The sequence below is a fragment of the Salmo salar genome, chromosome 16 (genome assembly GCF_965601325.2).
Source record: "Salmo salar chromosome 16, fSalSal1, whole genome shotgun sequence".
Taxonomy (NCBI): domain Eukaryota; kingdom Metazoa; phylum Chordata; class Actinopteri; order Salmoniformes; family Salmonidae; genus Salmo; species Salmo salar.
In genome coordinates, this window is record NC_138306.1 from 87,763,072 (window position 1) to 87,783,990 (window position 20,919).

Genomic DNA, 20,919 nt, shown 5'->3' on the forward strand with positions numbered 1-20,919 from the left:
ACTATACTCTTGTGTAAACTGGTCATCTCTGTATACCCGTTGCAAGATCCACTGGTTGATACTATTTATAAAACACTCTTACTGTAGGCCTCATCCTCCACATACAACATCCGTTCTGCCAGCACACACATCTCTGGGTCACTCCTCTGGCGACTGGAACGAGCTGCAACAAACACTCAAACTGAACTGTTTTATCTCCATCTCTTCATTCAAAGACTCAATCATGGACACTCTTACTGACAGTTGTGGCTGCTTCACATGATTTATTGTTGTCTCTACCTTCTTGCCCTTTGTGCTGTTGTCTGTGCCCAATAATGTTTGTTCCATGTTTTGTTCTGCTACCATGTTGTGTTGCTACCATGTTGTTGTTATGCTGTGTTGCTGCATGGTGTGTTGTCATGTTGTGTTGCTACCATGTTGTTGTCATGTTGTGTTGCTACCATGCTGTGTTGTCATGTTGTGTTGCTACCATGCTGTGTTGTCATGTTGTGTTGCTACCATGTTGTTGTCATGTTGTGTTGCTGCCATGCTGTGTTGTCATGTTGTGTCGCTACCATGCTGTGTTGTCATGTTGTGTTGCTACCATGTTGTTGTTATGCTGTGTTGCGACCATGCTGTGTTGTCATGTTGTGTTGCTGCATGCTGTGTTGTCATGTTGTGTTGCTACCATGCTATGCTGTTGTCTGAGGTCTCTTTTTATGTAGGTTTGTGGTTTCTCTCTGGTCATGATGTGTGTTTTGTCCTATTTGTTTTTGCCTTATGTTAGGCCATCATTGTAAATAAGATGTTTTTCTCTACTGATTGGCCTAGTTAAATAAAGGTCACATGAATAAAATAAAATGTTAAAAAATGAAGGCTCCGTTAAAAGAATGACCTATATATATCTTCAGAAAGGTTGCTTCTGATTCAAATTATAGGCTTTGTTTACATGATTACTTTCATCTGAATCAGTTATGATTTCGGAGGAAAGGCTATTACAGCCAAAAATGAGGACAATAGACCAAATATCGAACTTCCTTTATGGCTGAACCGAACTGGAGAGAAAGAAAGAGAGAGGAGGAGGGGATAGCCTTAGAGGAAGGAAACGGCGAGGGCTTCATCAACAGACAGAGGAGTCTCTTGTCAGGCTGATAGAGGGCAGGCTGTAGGAAATGAAAGCCTGACACGGGATACGCCACGGAAATCTCTCTGGCTGAGATAACATAGTCGACGTTTACAGAAAATAATTCCAGCGGCTGGAGATCCAGATGTTTACATAAAACAGCTGTCAATCTTATTCTTGGAACTGGAACTTTCATCGCATTTTGATTCTCTCTGTGCTGATTGGGGGGTTGGCTACAACCGTGCCACATTTAACTCGTTTGCGTCACGCTTTGGAGTTTCCTCCCTGGTTAGACATTTGGCGTTTGCTGAGGTTTTGGGACCAAAACCGAAATTCCAGACCATTTTTGGCTGGTGGGCTAAAGCTGCGTTCTCTGATGGGTTACATGGCGTGCGTTTGATCCTGGGGTGTGCGCTGCGCGATGGCCGCGTCCGGCGGACGGAAGAGCGAGAAGTTGGACGAGGCACAGGCGTTGGCCCGGAGCTGCGCGGGGAGACCGGACTTTCTCCCGTGCGACGGACTGTCCATCTGCGCAACACACAGCCATGGGAAGTGCTTCAAGCTCCACTGGTGCTGTCACTTGGGATGGTGTCACTGTAAGTAGCCTTGCTTAAAGCCCGTCGATGTCTCACCATTCTCTGGGTTGTCCATGTGCTTAGCTGTGCTCTCCCCTCACTCCCTGGTTGGAAGGAGAACATCAATGTCTATAAATAGCCTGTTATATGTCAATGTTTACAAGAATAGCAGCCTATTGTTTGACTTCAGACAATTATACTGCCCTGCCAAGCAAAAAGACAGTAACTGCTCATAGCGTGGAACTGAGAAAAATAGCTTTTATTTACCTTGGTTTCACAGTAACTTTATGCAGTTAATGCTAACATGACCCCTATTTTCTTCAAAACACAATACAATAGAGGCAGGATACTTGTCCACATGATTAACATGTATTTAATGTAGCAAAAATGACATTAACTCATTTTCGACCAAATGAGCAGTTACTGCCTTTTTGCTTGGTAGGGCAGTGTAGCCCTCTGCCGTTTTTGTTGGCTTGTTGGAAACCAGACATCCATCTCCTTAGCTGGATGGGACAAGTCAACACAGACATTCTGATTGGTTAGACTACATATTTAAATGCACAGCCTAAATTCAGCTGATTAAACCTGTAGCAGGCTAGAATATTGTTCCTAGTTATTCAATGTTGGCTCAGTGGTGCAGACAGGCAGGCAGGCAGGCAGACAGACAGACAGACAGGTAGACAGTGTACCATTCGTGGACTGTCACCCTCACAGCTGGAAGCTGCTGATAGAGAGCGAATGAATGATGTTAAATATACTGAATTCATTCATCCTCTTATTCATCAACAGACCATGTCTGTCTTGCAGCTCAGCCTCAGCAGTTGGCTACTGAGATGACTAAATCGACTACACTGTCTTACAATTTATAAGAATCTCATGACCACGTCTCCAAGAATCCAGACAGGACTGCCAGACTAGAGTACTGAGGATCACTGTCTGGACCTTGATGTTATAAACTACAGTTGGCTCTCTACACCAAAGGATGTTTTTGGGCAACAAGCTTGTTTCTCTGCACTACAACAGCTGGTGTATGATGAAGGTATTATCTTGTATCTCCACTACAACAGCTGGTGTATGATGAAGGTATTATCTTGTTTCTCTGCACTACAACAGCTGGTGTATGATGAAGGTATTATCTTGTTTCTCTCCACTACAACAGCTGGTGTATGATGAAGGTATTATCTTGTTTCTCTGCACTATAACAGCTGGTGTATGATGAAGGTATTATCTTGTTTCTCTGCACTACAACAGCTGGTGTATGATGAAGGTATTATCTTGTTTCTCTGCACTACAACAGCTGGTGTATGATGAAGGTATTATCTTGTTTCTCTGCACTACAACAGCTGGTGTATGATGAAGGTAGTATCTTGTATCTCTGCACTACAACAGCTGGTGTATGATGAAGGTAGTATCTTGTTTCTCTGCACTACAACAGCTGGTGTATGATGAAGGTAGTATCTTGTTTCTCTGCACTACAACAGCTGGTGTATGATGAAGGTATTATCTTGTTTCTCTGCACTACAACAGCTGGTGTATGATGAAGGTATTATCTTGTTTCTCTGCACTACAACAGCTGGTGTATGATGAAGGTATTATCTTGTTTCTCTGCACTACAACAGCTGGTGTATGATGAAGGTATTATCTTGTTTCTCTGCACTACAACAGCTGGTGTATGATGAAGGTATTATCTTGTTTCTCTGCACTACAACAGCTGGTGTATGATGAAGGTAGTATCTTGTTTCTCTCCACTACAACAGCTGGTGTATGATGAAGGTATTATCTTGTTTCTCTCCACTACAACAGCTGGTGTATGATGAAGGTATTATCTTGTTTCTCTGCACTACAACAGCTGGTGTATGATGAAGGTATTATCTTGTTTCTCTGCACTACAACAGCTGGTGTATGATGAAGGTATTATCTTGTTTCTCTGCACTACAACAGCTGGTGTATGATGAAGGTATTATCTTGTTTCTCTGCACTACAACAGCTGGTGTATGATGAAGGTATTATCTTGTTTCTCTGCACTACAACAGCTGGTGTATGATGAAGGTATTATCTTGTTTCTCTGCACTACAACAGCTGGTGTATGATGAAGGTATTATCTTGTTTCTCTCCACTACAACAGCTGGTGTATGATGAAGGTATTATCTTGTTTCTCTGCACTACAACAGCTGGTGTATGATGAAGGTATTATCTTGTTTCTCTGCACTACAACAGCTGGTGTATGATGAAGGTATTATCTTGTTTCTCTGCACTACAACAGCTGGTGTATGATGAAGGCATTATTACATTGTTAATAATGTATTACAACACTACAACACCAAGTAGTGAAACTGAGTGAAGTTACACTCAGCCACCAGTAGAGGGCAGGTTCACTTCCTCACTGTCTGAAAGACCAAGTTACACGTGGTAAAAACAGGTGATAGAAGACCAAGCCAATACTGAGGGATAGAGAGAGAGTGTGTGTGTGTGGTATGCGGTTGTGTGTGTGGTATGCGGTTGTGTGTGTGGTATGCGGGTGTGTGTGTGTGTGTGCGGTTGTGTGTGTTTGGAGTAAATATTACACTTTCAAAGGAGTGTCTGGAACTGTATCTGTCTAGACTAGCACCCATTAGAGTAGCATGGAGACTGAGTCCCAGAGAGAGTTAGTTTAAGTCTTCCTCAGTCAACTAAGGAGGGAGGGAGGGAGGGAGGGAGGGAGGGAGAAGGGAGAGAGAGGGGAAATGGAAGAGGGAGGAAAAGGGGAGGGAGTGAGGAAGGGAGGGATAGGTGAGGAAGGGAGGGATAGGGGAGGAAGTGAGGGAGGGAGGACGTGAGGGAGGGAGGAAGGAAGAGGGGAGGGGAGGGAGGAAGAGAGGAAGGGGGGGAGGGAATGTTTAACCAGGGACCACAAAGCCCTGTGTTTAACTAGGGACCACAAAGCCCTGTGTTTAACCAGGGACCATAAAGCCCTGTGTTTAACCAGGGACTAAGTGTTTGACGTGTGTGTTTGTGTGCGTATCTGCGTCCGTGCCCGTGCGTCTTTGTCCATATGGATGTACGTTTTGGAGTAGTGAGACCCTAGAAAAGCCTGTGAAATGTGCTGTCAGTCAGTTTCCTTTTCTGTATCAGTAACACAGCCATCTGTCCTGGCTGTTGACTTCACAGTACTGCTCAGTAACTGGTTGCTGTGTGGCTGTCAGCCTCCATCCTCTGTAATGCTCCTCCATTCTCCTTTTGCTGCATTGTTATTGTGATGGGTAAAGTCAAGCACTCCTGTATCTCCGGGCCGGCCGCCAAAACAACATTGAATTTGTGTCAAGCTGAAGTGACAGAGGATGGCATTTCAAAAAGTATCTCACAGTCAGACTGTATTCTATAGCCTGAACACACTAATGTTATACACAGAACACCAACACACAGCTCTCTGTGGGCTGACTGTCTCTGGGCTGACTGACTCTGGGCTGACTGTCTCTGGGCTGAGTGATCACTGACAGGACAGTCTCTGGGCTGAGTGATCACTGAGAGGACAGGCAGAGGGTCAGCCTCAGAGGTTATAGGTCAGCTGCCACTTGACCTCTCTGGTCCGTCAAGCCCTATCAAACCATCCGGCCCGTTGGCATTTGTGATCCCTCCACACCCAGCCTCCCTCTCCTCCCATCCTAGATGATTCAGACCCTGCTGTCAGCATTAACAGAGGTATCCCAAGGAAGGAGGGATGACAACATCTCTCTTTCTCTCGCTTTCTCTCTTTCTCTCTCCCCCCCCCCCCCTCCTCCTATGGAAACAAACTGTGTTACAGCCATGTTTCCATCAGCTCCACTCTGCATATTATATGAAGTGTCTATAGTTCTCCCACCGACGATGCCGTTGTTATACATAATATTATATGAAGTGTAAATTAGACAGGGGTTATAGTTAATATAGGTCATTAATAATAAACAGGAAGTGTAAATTAGACAGGGGTTATAGTTAATATAGGTCATTAATAATAAATGGGGAATAATAAACAGGAAGTGTAAATTAGACAGGGGTTATAGTTAATATAGGTCATTAATAATAAATGGGGAATAATAAACAGGAAGTGTAAATTAGACAGGGGTTATAGTTAATATAGGTCATTAATAATAAATGGGGAATAATAAACAGGAAGTGTAAATTAGACAGGGGTTATAGTTAATATAGGTCATTAATAATAAATGGGGAATAATAAACAGGAAGTGTAAATTAGACAGGAGTTATAGTTAATATAGGTCATTAATAATAAACAGCAAGTGTAAATTAGACAGGGGTTATAGTTAACATAGTTCATGAATAATAAATAGTGAATTAACAGTCTGAAAAGTAATGTGATAATAAACAGGAAGAGACATGATGTCCTCTGGGGGAGCAGGAAATTACACGTGTGTAGTTGTGTACTACTTCCTGCTTGCGTCTACAGGCTTAAAACCACCGTCTGTCTGTATGTCGTCATCCCAAATGGCACCCTATTACCTATTTAGGGCACTACCCCATAGGACTCTGGTCAAAAGTGGGGGGGAGTGTATGTGTGTGGAGTGGGGGTACCTGTCATTCTCTACATGTAGCTGTCATCCTCTACTCTACATGTAGCTGTCATCCTCTACATGTACCTGTCATCCTCTACTCTACATGTACCTGTCATCCTCTACTCTACATGTACCTGTCATCCTCTACATGTACCTGTCATCCTCTACTCTTCATGTAGCTGTCATCCTCTACATGTACCTGTCATCCTCTACTCTACATGTAGCTGTCATCCTCTACATGTAGCTGTCATCCTCTACTCTACATGTAGCTGTCATCCTCTACATGTACCTGTCATCCTCTACTCTACATGTACCTGTCATCCTTTACTCTACATGTACCTGTCATCCTCTACTCTACATGTAGTTCTCTGCTGCCAATGACTGGAACGAACTACAAAAATCTCTGAAACTGGAAACACTTATCTCCCTCACTAGCTTTAAGCACCAGCTGTCAGAGCAGCTCCCAGATCACTGCACCTGTACATAGCCCATCTATAATTTAGCCCAAACTACTACCTCTTCCCCTACTGTATTTATTTATTTTATTTATTATTTTGCTCCGTTGCACCATATTATTTATATTTTAACTTTCTTCAAATTATAAATCTACCATTCCAGTGTTTTACGTGCTATACTTTATTTACTTTGCCACCATGGCCTTTTTTTGCCTTTACCTCCCTTATCTCACATCATTTGCTCATATTGTATATAGTCTTATTTTTGTCTACTGTATCATTGATTGTATGTTGTTTTACTCCATGTGTAACTCTGTGTTTTTGTATGCTGTCGAACTGCTTTGCTTTATCTTGGCCAGGTCGCAATTGTAACTGAGAACTTGTTCTCAACTTGCCTACCTGGTTAAATAAAGGTGAGAAAAAAATAACAAATAAAAAATAAAAATGTAGCTGTCATCCTCTACATGTACCTGTCATCCTCTACTCTACATGTACTTGTCATCCTCTACTCTACATGTACCTGTCATCCTCTACATGTACCTGTCATCCTCTACATGTACCTGTCATCCTCTACTCTACATGTAGCTGTCATCCTCTACTCTACATGTACTTGTCATCCTCTACTCTACATGTACCTGTCATCCTCTACATGTACCTGTCATCCTCTACTCTACATGTACCTGTCCTCTACATGTAGCTGTCATCCTCTACTCTACATGTACCTGTCATCCTCTACATGTACCTGTCATCCTCTACTCTACATGTAGCTGTCATCCTCTACTCTACATGTACTTGTCATCCTCTACTCTACATGTACCTGTCATCCTCTACATGTACCTGTCATCCTCTACTCTACATGTACCTGTCCTCTACTCTACATGTAGCTGTCATCCTCTACTCTACATGTAGCTGTCATCCTCTACATGTACCTGTCATCCTCTACATGTAGCTGTCATCCTCTACATGTAGCTGTCATCCTCTACATGTAGCTGTCATCCTCTACATGTAGCTGTCATCCTCTACATGTAGCTGTCATCCTCTACATGTAGCTGTCATCCTCTACTCTACATGTAGCTGTCATCCTCTACTCTACATGTAGCTGTCATCCTCTACATGTAGCTGTCATCCTCTACATGTAGCTGTCATCCTCTACATGTAGCTGTCATCCTCTACTCTACATGTAGCTGTCATCCTCTACATGTACCTGTCATCCTCTACATGTAGCTGTCATCCTCTACTCTACATGTAGCTGTCATCCTCTACTCTACATGTAGCTGTCATCCTCTACTCTACATGTACCTATCATCCTCTACTCTACATGTAGCTGTCATCCTCTACATGTAACTGTCATCCTCTACATGTAGCTGTCATCCTCTACTCTACATGTAGCTGTCATCCTCTACTCTACATGTACCTGTCATCCTCTACATGTACCTGTCATCCTCTACTCTACATGTACCTGTCCTCTACTCTACATGTAGCTGTCATCCTCTACTCTACATGTAGCTGTCATCCTCTACATGTACCTGTCATCCTCTACATGTAGCTGTCATCCTCTACATGTAGCTGTCATCCTCTACATGTAGCTGTCATCCTCTACATGTAGCTGTCATCCTCTACATGTAGCTGTCATCCTCTACTCTACATGTAGCTGTCATCCTCTACTCTACATGTAGCTGTCATCCTCTACATGTAGCTGTCATCCTCTACATGTAGCTGTCATCCTCTACATGTAGCTGTCATCCTCTACTCTACATGTAGCTGTCATCCTCTACATGTACCTGTCATCCTCTACATGTAGCTGTCATCCTCTACTCTACATGTAGCTGTCATCCTCTACTCTACATGTAGCTGTCATCCTCTACTCTACATGTACCTATCATCCTCTACTCTACATGTAGCTGTCATCCTCTACATGTAACTGTCATCCTCTACATGTAGCTGTCATCCTCTACTCTACATGTAGCTGTCATCCTCTACTCTACATGTACCTGTCATCCTCTACTCTACATGTAGCTGTCATCCTCTACATGTAGCCGTCATCCTCTACATGTAGCTGTCATCCTCTACATGTACCTGTCATCCTCTACTCTTCATGTAGCTGTCATCCTCTACATGTACCTGTCATCCTCTACATGTAGCTGTCATCCTCTACATGTAGCTGTCATCCTCTACTCTACATGTACCTGTCATCCTCTACTCTACATGTACCTGTCATCCTCTACTCTACATGTACCTGTCATCCTCTACTCTACATGTAGTTCTCTGCTGCCAATGACTGGAACGAACTACAAAAATCTCTGAAACTGGAAACACTTATCTCCCTCACTAGCTTTAAGCACCAGCTGTCAGAGCAGCTCCCAGATCACTGCACCTGTACATAGCCCATCTATAATTTAGCCCAAACTACTACCTCTTCCCCTACTGTATTTATTTATTTTATTTATTATTTTGCTCCTTTGCACCATATTATTTATATTTTAACTTTCTTCAAATTATAAATCTACCATTCCAGTGTTTTACATGCTATACTTTATTTACTTTGCCACCATGGCCTTTTTTTGCCTTTACCTCCCTTATCTCACATCATTTGCTCACATTGTATATAGTCTTATTTTTGTCTACTGTATCATTGATTGTATGTTGTTTTACTCCATGTGTAACTCTGTGTTTTTGTATGCTGTCGAACTGCTTTGCTTTATCTTGGCCAGGTCGCAATTGTAACTGAGAACTTGTTCTCAACTTGCCTACCTGGTTAAATAAAGGTGAGAAAAAAATTACAAATAAAATAAAAATGTAGCTGTCATCCTCTACATGTACCTGTCATCCTCTACTCTACATGTACTTGTCATCCTCTATTCTACATGTACTTGTCATCCTCTATTCTACATGTACTTGTCATCCTCTACTCTACATGTACCTGTCATCCTCTACATGTACCTGTCATCCTCTACTCTACATGTACCTGTCATCCTCTACATGTACCTGTCAACCTCTACTCTACATGTAGCTTGTCATCCTCTACTCTACATGTAGCTGTCATCCTCTACATGTACCTGTCATCCTCTACTCTACATGTACCTGTCATCCTCTACTCTACATGTACCTGTCATCCTCTACTCTACATGTACCTGTCATCCTCTACTCTACATGTACCTGTCATCCTCTACTCTACATGTACCTGTCATCCTCTACATGTACCTGTCATCCTCTACATGTAGCTGTCATCCTCTACATGTAGCTGTCATCCTCTACATGTAGCTGTCAACCTCTACTCTACATGTAGCTGTCAACCTCTACTCTACATGTAGCTGTCATCCTCTACATGTAGCTGTCATCCTCTACTCTACATGTAGCTGTCATCCTCTACTCTACATGTAGCCGTCATCCTCTACATGTAGCTGTCATCCTCTACATGTACCTGTCATCCTCTACTCTACATGTAGCTGTCATCCTCTACATGTAGCCGTCATCCTCTACTCTACATGTAGCTGTCAACCTCTACTCTACATGTAGCTGTCAACCTCTACTCTACATGTAGCTGTCATCCTCTACTCTACATGTAGCTGTCATCCTCTACATGTACCTGTCATCCTCTACTCTACATGTACCTGTCATCCTCTACTCTACATGTACCTGTCATCCTCTACATGTACCTGTCATCCTCTACTCTACATGTAGCTGTCATCCTCTACATGTACCTGTCATCCTCTACATGTACCTGTCATCATGTATGTAGTCTAGTCCTGGTAGATACTGTACTGTATGTAATCTAGTCCTGGTAGATACTGTATATAGTCTAGTCCTGGTAGATACTGTATGTAGTCTAGTCCTGGTAGACACTGTATGTAGTCTAGTCCTGGTAGATACTGTATGTAGTCTAGTCCTGGTAGATACTGTATGTAGTCTAGTCCTGGTAGATACTGTATGTAGTCTAGTCCTGGTAGATACTGTATGTAGTCTAGTCCTGGTAGATACTGTATGTAGTCTAGTCCTGGTAGATACTGTATATAGTCTAGTCCTGGTAGATACTGTATGTAGTCTAGTCCTGGTAGATACTGTATGTAGTCTAGTCCTGGTAGATACTGTATATAGTCTAGTCCTGGTAGATACTGTATATAGTCTAGTCCTGGTAGATACTGTATGTAGTCTAGTCCTGGTAGATACTGTATGTAGTCTAGTCCTGGTAGATACTGTATGTAGTCTAGTCCTGGTAGATACTGTATGTAGTCTAGTCCTGGTAGATACTGTACTGTATGTAGTCTAGTCCTGGTAGATACTGTACTGTATGTAGTCTAGTCCTGGTAGATACTGTACTGTGAGTCTAGTCCTGGTAGATACTGTATATAGTCTAGTCCTGGTAGATACTGTATATAGTCTAGTCCTGGTAGATACTGTATATAGTCTAGTCCTGGTAGATACTGTATATAGTCTAGTCCTGGTAGATACTGTATGTAGTCTAGTCCTGGTAGATACTGTATGTAGTCTAGTCCTGGTAGATACTGTACTGTATAGAGTCTAGTCCTGGTAGATACTGTACTGTATAGAGTCTAGTCCTGGTAGATACTGTACTGTATATAGTCTAGTCCTGGTAGATACTGTACTGTATATAGTCTAGTCCTGGTAGATACTGTACTGTATAGAGTCTAGTCCTGGTAGATACTGTACTGTATAGAGTCTAGTCCTGGTAGATACTGTACTGTATAGAGTCTAGTCCTGGTAGATACTGTACTGTATAGAGTCTAGTCCTGGTAGATACTGTGTGTAGTCTAGTCCTGGTAGATACTGTATGTAGTCTAGTCCTGGTAGATACTGTATATAGTCTAGTCCTGGTAGATACTGTATGTAGTCTAGTCCTGGTAGATACTGTATGTAGTCTAGTCCTGGTAGATACTGTATGTAGTCTAGTCCTGGTAGATACTGTATATAGTCTAGTCCTGGTAGATACTGTATATAGTCTAGTCCTGGTAGATACTGTATATAGTCTAGTCCTGGTAGATACTGTATATAGTCTAGTCCTGGTAGATACTGTATGTAGTCTAGTCCTGGTAGATACTGTACTGTAGTCTAGTCCTGGTAGATACTGTATAGAGTCTAGTCCTGGTAGATACTGTACTGTATAGAGTCTAGTCCTGGTAGATACTGTACTGTATAGAGTCTAGTCCTGGTAGATACTGTACTGTATAGAGTCTAGTCCTGGTAGATACTGTACTGTATAGAGTCTAGTCCTGGTAGATACTGTACTGTATAGAGTCTAGTCCTGGTAGATACTGTACTGTATAGAGTCTAGTCCTGGTAGATACTGTATATAGTCTAGTCCTGGTAGATACTGTATGTAGTCTAGTCCTGGTAGATACTGTATGTAGTCTAGTCCTGGTAGATACTGTATGTAGTCTAGTCCTGGTAGATACTGTATGTAGTCTAGTCCTGGTAGATACTGTATATAGTCTAGTCCTGGTAGATACTGTATATAGTCTAGTCCTGGTAGATACTGTATATAGTCTAGTCCTGGTAGATACTGTATGTAGTCTAGTCCTGGTAGATACTGTATGTAGTCTAGTCCTGGTAGATACTGTATAGAGTCTAGTCCTGGTAGATACTGTACTGTATAGAGTCTAGTCCTGGTAGATACTGTACTGTATAGAGTCTAGTCCTGGTAGATACTGTACTGTATAGAGTCTAGTCCTGGTAGATACTGTACTGTATAGAGTCTAGTCCTGGTAGATACTGTACTGTATAGAGTCTAGTCCTGGTAGATACTGTACTGTATAGAGTCTAGTCCTGGTAGATACTGTACTGTATAGAGTCTAGTCCTGGTAGATACTGTACTGTATAGAGTCTAGTCCTGGTAGATACTGTATGTAGTCTAGTCCTGGTAGATACTGTATGTAGTCTAGTCCTGGTAGATACTGTATATAGTCTAGTCCTGGTAGATACTGTATATAGTCTAGTCCTGGTAGATACTGTATATAGTCTAGTCCTGGTAGATACTGTATGTAGTCTAGTCCTGGTAGATACTGTATGTAGTCTAGTCCTGGTAGATACTGTATGTAGTCTAGTCCTGGTAGATACTGTATAGAGTCTAGTCCTGGTAGATACTGTACTGTATAGAGTCTAGTCCTGGTAGATACTGTACTGTATATAGTCTAGTCCTGGTAGATACTGTACTGTATGGAGTCTAGTCCTGGTAGATACTGTACTGTATAGAGTCTAGTCCTGGTAGATACTGTACTGTATAGAGTCTAGTCCTGGTAGATACTGTACTGTATAGAGTCTAGTCCTGGTAGATACTGTACTGTATAGAGTCTAGTCCTGGTAGATACTGTACTGTATAGAGTCTAGTCCTGGTAGATACTGTACTGTATAGAGTCTAGTCCTGGTAGATACTGTACTGTATAGAGTCTAGTCCTGGTAGATACTGTACTGTATAGAGTCTAGTCCTGGTAGATACTGTACTGTATAGAGTCTAGTCCTGGTAGATACTGTACTGTATAGAGTCTAGTCCTGGTAGATACTGTACTGTATAGAGTCTAGTCCTGGTAGATACTGTACTGTATAGAGTCTAGTCCTGGTAGATACTGTATGTAGTCTAGTCCTGGTAGATACTGTATGTAGTCTAGTCCTGGTAGATACTGTATGTAGTCTAGTCCTGGTAGATACTGTATGTAGTCTAGTCCTGGTAGATACTGTACTGTATATAGTCTAGTCCTGGTAGATACTGTACTGTATAGAGTCTAGTCCTGGTAGATACTGTATGTAGTCTAGTCCTGGTAGATACTGTACTGTGTATATAGTCTAGTCCTGGTAGATACTGTATAGAGTCTAGTCCTGGTAGATACTGTACTGTATAGAGTCTAGTCCTGGTAGATACTGTATATAGTCTAGTCCTGGTAGATACTGTATGTAATCTAGTCATGGTAGATACTGTGTAGAGTCTAGTCCTGGTAGATACTGTACTGTATAGAGTCTAGTCCTGGTAGATACTGTACTGTATAGAGTCTAGTCCTGGTAGATACTGTACTGTATAGAGTCTAGTCCTGGTAGATACTGTATGTAGTCTAGTCCTGGTAGATACTGTATATAGTCTAGTCCTGGTAGATACTGTATGTAATCTAGTCCTGGTAGATACTGTGTGACGGAGAAGTCAGTCACTGGCCGCGGGCAGCGTTTGGTACACCAACAAACACATTCATCGCGCCTCCCTGCTCCGTTATCAGCTCCGTTAACAATGTCGACGTACATACATTTCACACTTTATTCTTACCTCCTGTCAGTAACAGTTTCTGGTATAAAGAATATACAGACAAGCCTTCATGTTTAATTTAAGCAACGTTTATTGTACTTGTCAATGTTATGGATGAGCGCTTTGTTTGTTTGGTTCTGTTCCTCTCTCTCCATCTCTGTAGCTTCTGGGTATGCTGGGATAAGGACCAGAGCTACGGTAATCGGGCTGGCTTTGTAGTGCCTGTCCTGAATGGCTCGTTCATGTGAATGGGCATATTGGAAGTAGGGATGGGATTTTATAAATGTGTTATATTGGTATATTGTATCATGAGAAATGTGTTGCAATGTATATAATTCAGTATGTTTAGCTGAGTGGAAAATGTAGGCTTTGATGAAGGTAATTGCTTAATGAATTAGTGCTGGGTATGTTCTGATGGGATGGGCTTCCCCTATAAAAAGGAGCCTCTCTTTCAGTTCAAGGGGTGAACCATTTTGGATTGATCTGTTGATGGGGCAGCATTGTTTTTAACCTGTCCCCATAATGGATACTTTGGATGGCAGTACTGTTGTTTTTCTTCCGGATTCACTATGTAAATAAACACCCAGAAGCACAGAAGTACTTTTGCGGCTCCGCCATCTTTTTATTTGATAGAGGTTAGGTTTTTCAGTTTAGCCTTCTGGCCTACTCTACGTGACATACTGTATGTAGTCTAGTCCTGGTAGATACTGTATAATCTAGTCCTGGTAGATACTGTACTGTATGTAGTCTAGTCCTGGTAGATACTGTACTGTATGTAGTCTAGTCCTGGTAGATACTGTACTGTATGTAGTCTAGTCCTGGTAGATACTGTATGTAGTCTAGTCCTGGTAGATACTGTATGTAGTCTAGTCCTGGTAGATACTGTACTGTATGTAGTCTAATCCTGGTAGATACTGTACTGTATAGAGTCTAGTCCTGGTAGATACTGTATGTAGTCTAGTCCTGGTAGATACTGTATGTAGTCTAGTCCTGGTAGATACTGTATGTAGTCTAGTCCTGGTAGATACTGTATGTAGTCTAGTCCTGGTAGATACTGTATGTAGTCTAGTCCTGGTAGATACTGTATATAGTCTAGTCCTGGTAGATACTGTATATAGTCTAGTCCTGGTAGATACTGTACTGTATGTAGTCTAGTCCTGGTAGATACTGTACTGTATATAGTCTAGTCCTGGTAGATACTGTACTATATATAGTCTAGTCCTGGTAGATACTGTACTATATATAGTCTAGTCCTGGTAGATACTGTACTATATATAGTCTAGTCCTGGTAGATACTATATATAGTCTAGTCCTGGTAGATACTGTATGTAGTCTAGTCCTGGTAGATACTGTATGTAGTCTAGTCCTGGTAGATACTGTATATAGTCTAGTCCTGGTAGATACTGTATGTAGTCTAGTCCTGGTAGATACTGTATGTAGTCTAGTCCTGGTAGATACTGTATGTAGTCTAGTCCTGGTAGATACTGTACTGTATGAAATCTAGTCCTGGTAGATACTGTACTGTATGTAGTCTAGTCCTGGTAGATACTGTATGTAGTCTAGTCCTGGTAGATACTGTATGTAGTCTAGTCCTGGTAGATACTGTATGTAGTCTAGTCCTGGTAGATACTGTATGTAGTCTAGTCCTGGTAGATACTGTATGTAGTCTAGTCCTGGTAGATACTGTATATAGTCTAGTCCTGGTAGATACTGTACTGTATGTAGTCTAGTCCTGGTAGATACTGTACTGTATATAGTCTAGTCCTGGTAGATACTGTACTATATATAGTCTAGTCCTGGTAGATACTGTACTATATATAGTCTAGTCCTGGTAGATACTATATATAGTCTAGTCCTGGTAGATACTGTATGTAGTCTAGTCCTGGTAGATACTGTATGTAGTCTAGTCCTGGTAGATACTGTATGTAGTCTAGTCCTGGTAGATACTGTATATAGTCCTGGTAGATACTGTATGTAGTCTAGTCCTGTTAGATACTGTATATAGTCCTGGTAGATACTGTATATAGTCCTGGTAGATACTGTATGTAGTCTAGTCCTGGTAGATACTGTATGTAGTCTAGTCCTGGTAGATACTGTATGTAGTCTAGTCCTGGTAGATACTGTACTGTATGTAGTCTAGTCCTGGTAGATACTGTATGTAGTCTAGTCCTGGTAGATACTGTACTGTATGTAATCTAGTCCTGGTAGATACTGTACTGTATGTAGTCTAGTCCTGGTAGATACTGTACTGTATGTAGTCTAGTCCTGGTAGATACTGTATGTAGTCTAGTCCTGGTAGATACTGTATGTAGTCTAGTCCTGGTAGATACTGTATGTAGTCTAGTCCTGGTAGATACTGTATATAGTCCTGGTAGATACTGTATGTAGTCTAGTCCTGGTAGATACTGTATGTAGTCTAGTCCTGGTAGATACTGTACTGTATGAAATCTAGTCCTGGTAGATACTGTACTGTATGTAGTCTAGTCCTGGTAGATACTGTACTGTATGTAGTCTAGTCCTGGTAGATACTGTATGTAGTCTAGTCCTGGTAGATACTGTATGTAGTCTAGTCCTGGTAGATACTGTATGTAGTCTAGTCCTGGTAGATACTGTATGTAGTCTAGTCCTGGTAGATACTGTATGTAGTCTAGTCCTGGTAGATACTGTATATAGTCTAGTCCTGGTAGATACTGTACTGTATGTAGTCTAGTCCTGGTAGATACTGTACTGTATATAGTCTAGTCCTGGTAGATACTGTACTATATATAGTCTAGTCCTGGTAGATACTGTACTATATATAGTCTAGTCCTGGTAGATACTATATATAGTCTAGTCCTGGTAGATACTGTATGTAGTCTAGTCCTGGTAGATACTGTATGTAGTCTAGTCCTGGTAGATACTGTATGTAGTCTAGTCCTGGTAGATACTGTATATAGTCCTGGTAGATACTGTATGTAGTCTAGTCCTGGTAGATACTGTATATAGTCCTGGTAGATACTGTATATAGTCCTGGTAGATACTGTATATAGTCCTGGTAGATACTGTATATAGTCCTGGTAGATACTGTATGTAGTCTAGTCCTGGTAGATACTGTACTGTATGTAGTCTAGTCCTGGTAGATACTGTACTGTATGTAATCTAGTCCTGGTAGATACTGTACTGTATGTAGTCTAGTCCTGGTAGATACTGTACTGTATGTAGTCTAGTCCTGGTAGATACTGTATGTAGTCTAGTCCTGGTAGATACTGTATGTAGTCTAGTCCTGGTAGATACTGTATGTAGTCTAGTCCTGGTAGATACTGTATGTAGTCTAGTCCTGGTAGATACTGTATGTAGTCCTGGTAGATACTGTATATAGTCCTGGTAGATACTGTATGTAGTCTAGTCCTGGTAGATACTGTATGTAGTCTAGTCCTGGTAGATACTGTATGTAGTCTAGTCCTGGTAGATACTGTATGTAGTCTAGTCCTGGTAGATACTGTATGTAGTCTAGTCCTGGTAGATACTGTATGTAGTCTAGTCCTGGTAGATACTGTACTGTATGTAGTCTAGTCCTGGTAGATACTGTACTGTATGTAGTCTAGTCCTGGTAGATACTGTACTGTATGTAGTCTAGTCCTGGTAGATACTGTACTGTATGTAGTCTAGTCCTGGTAGATACTGTATATAGTCTAATCCTGGTAGATACTGTATGTAGTCTAGTCCTGGTAGATACTGTATATAGTCCTGGTAGATACTGTATGTAGTCTAGTCCTGGTAGATACTGTATGTAGTCCTGGTAGATACTGTATGTAGTCTAGTCCTGGTAGATACTGTATATAGTCTTGGTAGATACTCTATATAGTCTTGGTAGATACTCTATGTAGTCTAGTCCTGGTAGATACTGTATATAGTCCTGGTAGATACTGTATGTAGTCTAGTCCTGGTAGATACTGTACTGTATATAGTCTAGTCCTGGTAGATACTGTACTGTATATAGTCTAGTCCTGGTAGATACTGTACAGTATGTAGTCTAGTCCTGGTAGATACTGTACAGTATGTAGTCTAGTCCTGGTAGATACTGTACAGTATGTAGTCTAGTCCTGGTAGATACTGTATGTAGTCTAGTCCTGGTAGATACTGTATATAGTCTAGTCCTGGTAGATACTGTATGTAGTCTAGTCCTGGTAGATACTGTATGTAGTCTAGTCCTGGTAGATACTGTATATAGTCTAGTCGGAGTAGACACTGTTTTAACAGTCGTTCGAGATGCTCTGTCTTGAGAGGAGAGGAGCTAGCTACATGACTGCTAGTGTAGGAAGTATGCATTATTGAACAGACAGAGAGACTGCACTGTCCACACTGACCCAGAACCAAGGGATTACCAAGGGAATTACCCAGAGAACCTAGGACAGGGATGGGAAACTCCAGTCCTCCAGGGCCTGATTAGTGTCCCAGCCCACAATAATCACCTCATCATGATCTTCAGTTTAGAATGCAATTAGTTTAATCAGCTGTGTTTGCTAGGGATGGGGGAAATGGTTGACACCACTTCAGAGGTGGGCTTGAACCCAACCTGAGAGCTACACCCTGAGAGCTACACCCTGAGAGCTACACCCTGAGAGCCACACCCTGTGAGCCACACCCTGTGAGCCACACCCTGTGAGCCACACCCTGTGAGCCACACCCTGAGAGCCACACCCTGTGAGCCACACCCTGAGAGCTACACCCTGAGAGCCACACCCTGTGAGCCACACCCTGTGAGCCACACCCTGTGAGCCACACCCTGAGAGCCACACCCTGTGAGCCACACCCTGAGAGCTACACCCTGAGAGCTACTACTGTATGATCAAATAGAAATCTATTCATACAGTGTGTATGTCTGTTTCCTTGTTCGTCCCTGGAGGCTGGGTTGGAGTGGTACTATGCATGTTCTCCTCTGTGATTACTCAGAGCGACAGGAAGTGAAACTAGGGCTGAAAATAGGAATGGATTTGGCACTCATGGTTTTTGTGAATATTTTTTATAAAAAATTAAAAAAAATTGTGGCCTCATTTTACATTAGAGTGGCTGAAATGTTTCATTCTGAAAACAGTTTTTCTACCCCTCTTCAAACCATTGGCCTCATTTTACATTAGAGTGGCTGAAATGTTTCATTCTGAAAACAATCACTACACAACTGTAGTTTTATGAAACCTGTAAGATGCAACAATTCTGACAGTATTGTAAGTATTCTGGACTGTTTGTACTACACAATATGACATAAAATAGGTTTTGTCTCTACATGCGCTCCAGAGATGTTTCCTCCACATCTTAATGTGTTGTGGTATGTTCATGACTGTTGCTGAGATGGAAAGAGACCGTTGGTGATGGACAATCAGTCACAGCTAGTGATGGACAATCAGTCACAGCTAGTGATGGACAATCAGTCACAGCTAGTGATGTTAGATAGAAAGAGACCGTTGGTGATGGACAATCAGTCACAGCTAGTGATGTTAGATAGAAAGAGACCGTTGGTGATGGACAATCAGTCACAGCTAGTGATGTTAGATAGAAAGAGACCGTTGGTGATGGACAATCAGTCACAGCTAGTGATGTTAGATAGAAAGAGACCGTCGGTGATGGACAATCAGTCACAGCTAGTGATGTTAGATAGAAAGAGACCGTCGGTGATGGACAATCAGTCACAGCTAGTGATGTTAGATAGAAAGAGACCGTTGGTGATGGACAATCAGTCACAGCTAGTGATGTTAGATAGAAAGAGACCGTTGGTGATGGACAATCAGTCACAGCTAGTGATGTTAGATAGAAAGAGACCGTTGGTGATGGACAATCAGTCACAGCTAGTGATGTTAGTCATGTCACCAGATCTGCATATTTCTGGGACTTATCTGTTTGTCGCTGCCAGATCTGCATATTTCTGGGACTTATCTGTTTAATGTCGCTGCCAGAGCCAATAATGTATGTTATCTCTCATTAGAGAGTGCGTAGGTATGTGTCAAATCAAAGTTTATTGGCGTGTGCATGTGATTAGCAGAGGTCGATTCCCAGCTGTGCTTGAGAGCTCAGCCTAATCATCTGTAAATACCATCAGTCCCTATGATGCATCTCTGTGAATTCATTATTCATGACATAACATCCAACCAGTTGGGAGGGAGGTTGAGGACCAGGAAACTCCCTGTTTAGGGGAACTGTCTCTGTATGTAGTGTCTATAGTATGACATTAGCATGTTATAGCATGTATTACATCGCTAGCCCTGCACCCCTTTATGTGGGTTAAAACCCCTTTTGAAGGCTAAAGTGTAGCTAAGCTAACAACACTGAAACAGCCCCAGGAAGTCTTCAGTGAACCATCTGAAATGCTTCTTTAGCAGGCTATGAGTCTTCCTATAGTGCTGAAACCAAAACTTCATATCCAACCTTTACATCCCATCAACTTGTATGAATTGAGAGGCTAAGACCCTGGAATGCTGCCTGCCTTCCTGCCTGCCTTCCTGGTCTCTCTGTGTGTGACTGACTCTGATCCTGGTAAACTAGAGGACTAGTGTTTTCCCAGCCTCTCATCAATCTTACAGCTCCTCTGCAGCCCTGAAGAAGAAAAAAAAACACACGCACGCACGCACACACACAGGCACACACACACACACACACACACACACACAAACATCGCAGCACATTCAGCCCAGAAAAGGACATTAGCAAAGTGGAGCAAGAAGCCCAAGTCTTCAACCATCCACACTATACAGTACAATAACAACCTTCCACACAGATCCACAATATACAGTACAATAACAACCTTCTACACAGATCCACACTATACAGTACAATAACAACCTTCCACACTATACAGTACAATAACAACCTTCTACACAGATCCCCACTATACAGTACAATAACAGCCTTCCACACTATACATTACAATAACAACCTTCCACACTATACAGTACAATAACAACCTTCCACACATATCCAGTACAATATACAGTACGATAACAACCTTCCACACGGATCCACACTATACAGTACAATAACAACCTTC

The 20,919-nt window shown here is 41.9% G+C and overlaps 1 protein-coding gene across 1 annotated transcript in view; it reads left to right on the plus strand.

Moving 5' to 3' along the window:
• Positions 1–1,097: 1,097 nt before the first annotated feature.
• LOC106592822 (UPF0524 protein C3orf70 homolog A) overlaps positions 1,098–20,919 on the plus strand; it is a 32,933-nt gene continuing 13,111 nt past the window's right edge. Inside the window, exon 1 of the mRNA XM_045698360.2 lies at positions 1,098–1,698. Within this exon, the coding sequence (XP_045554316.1) occupies positions 1,524–1,698 (175 nt within the window). The 5' untranslated portion in view covers positions 1,098–1,523. The remainder of the gene's footprint in view (positions 1,699–20,919) is intronic.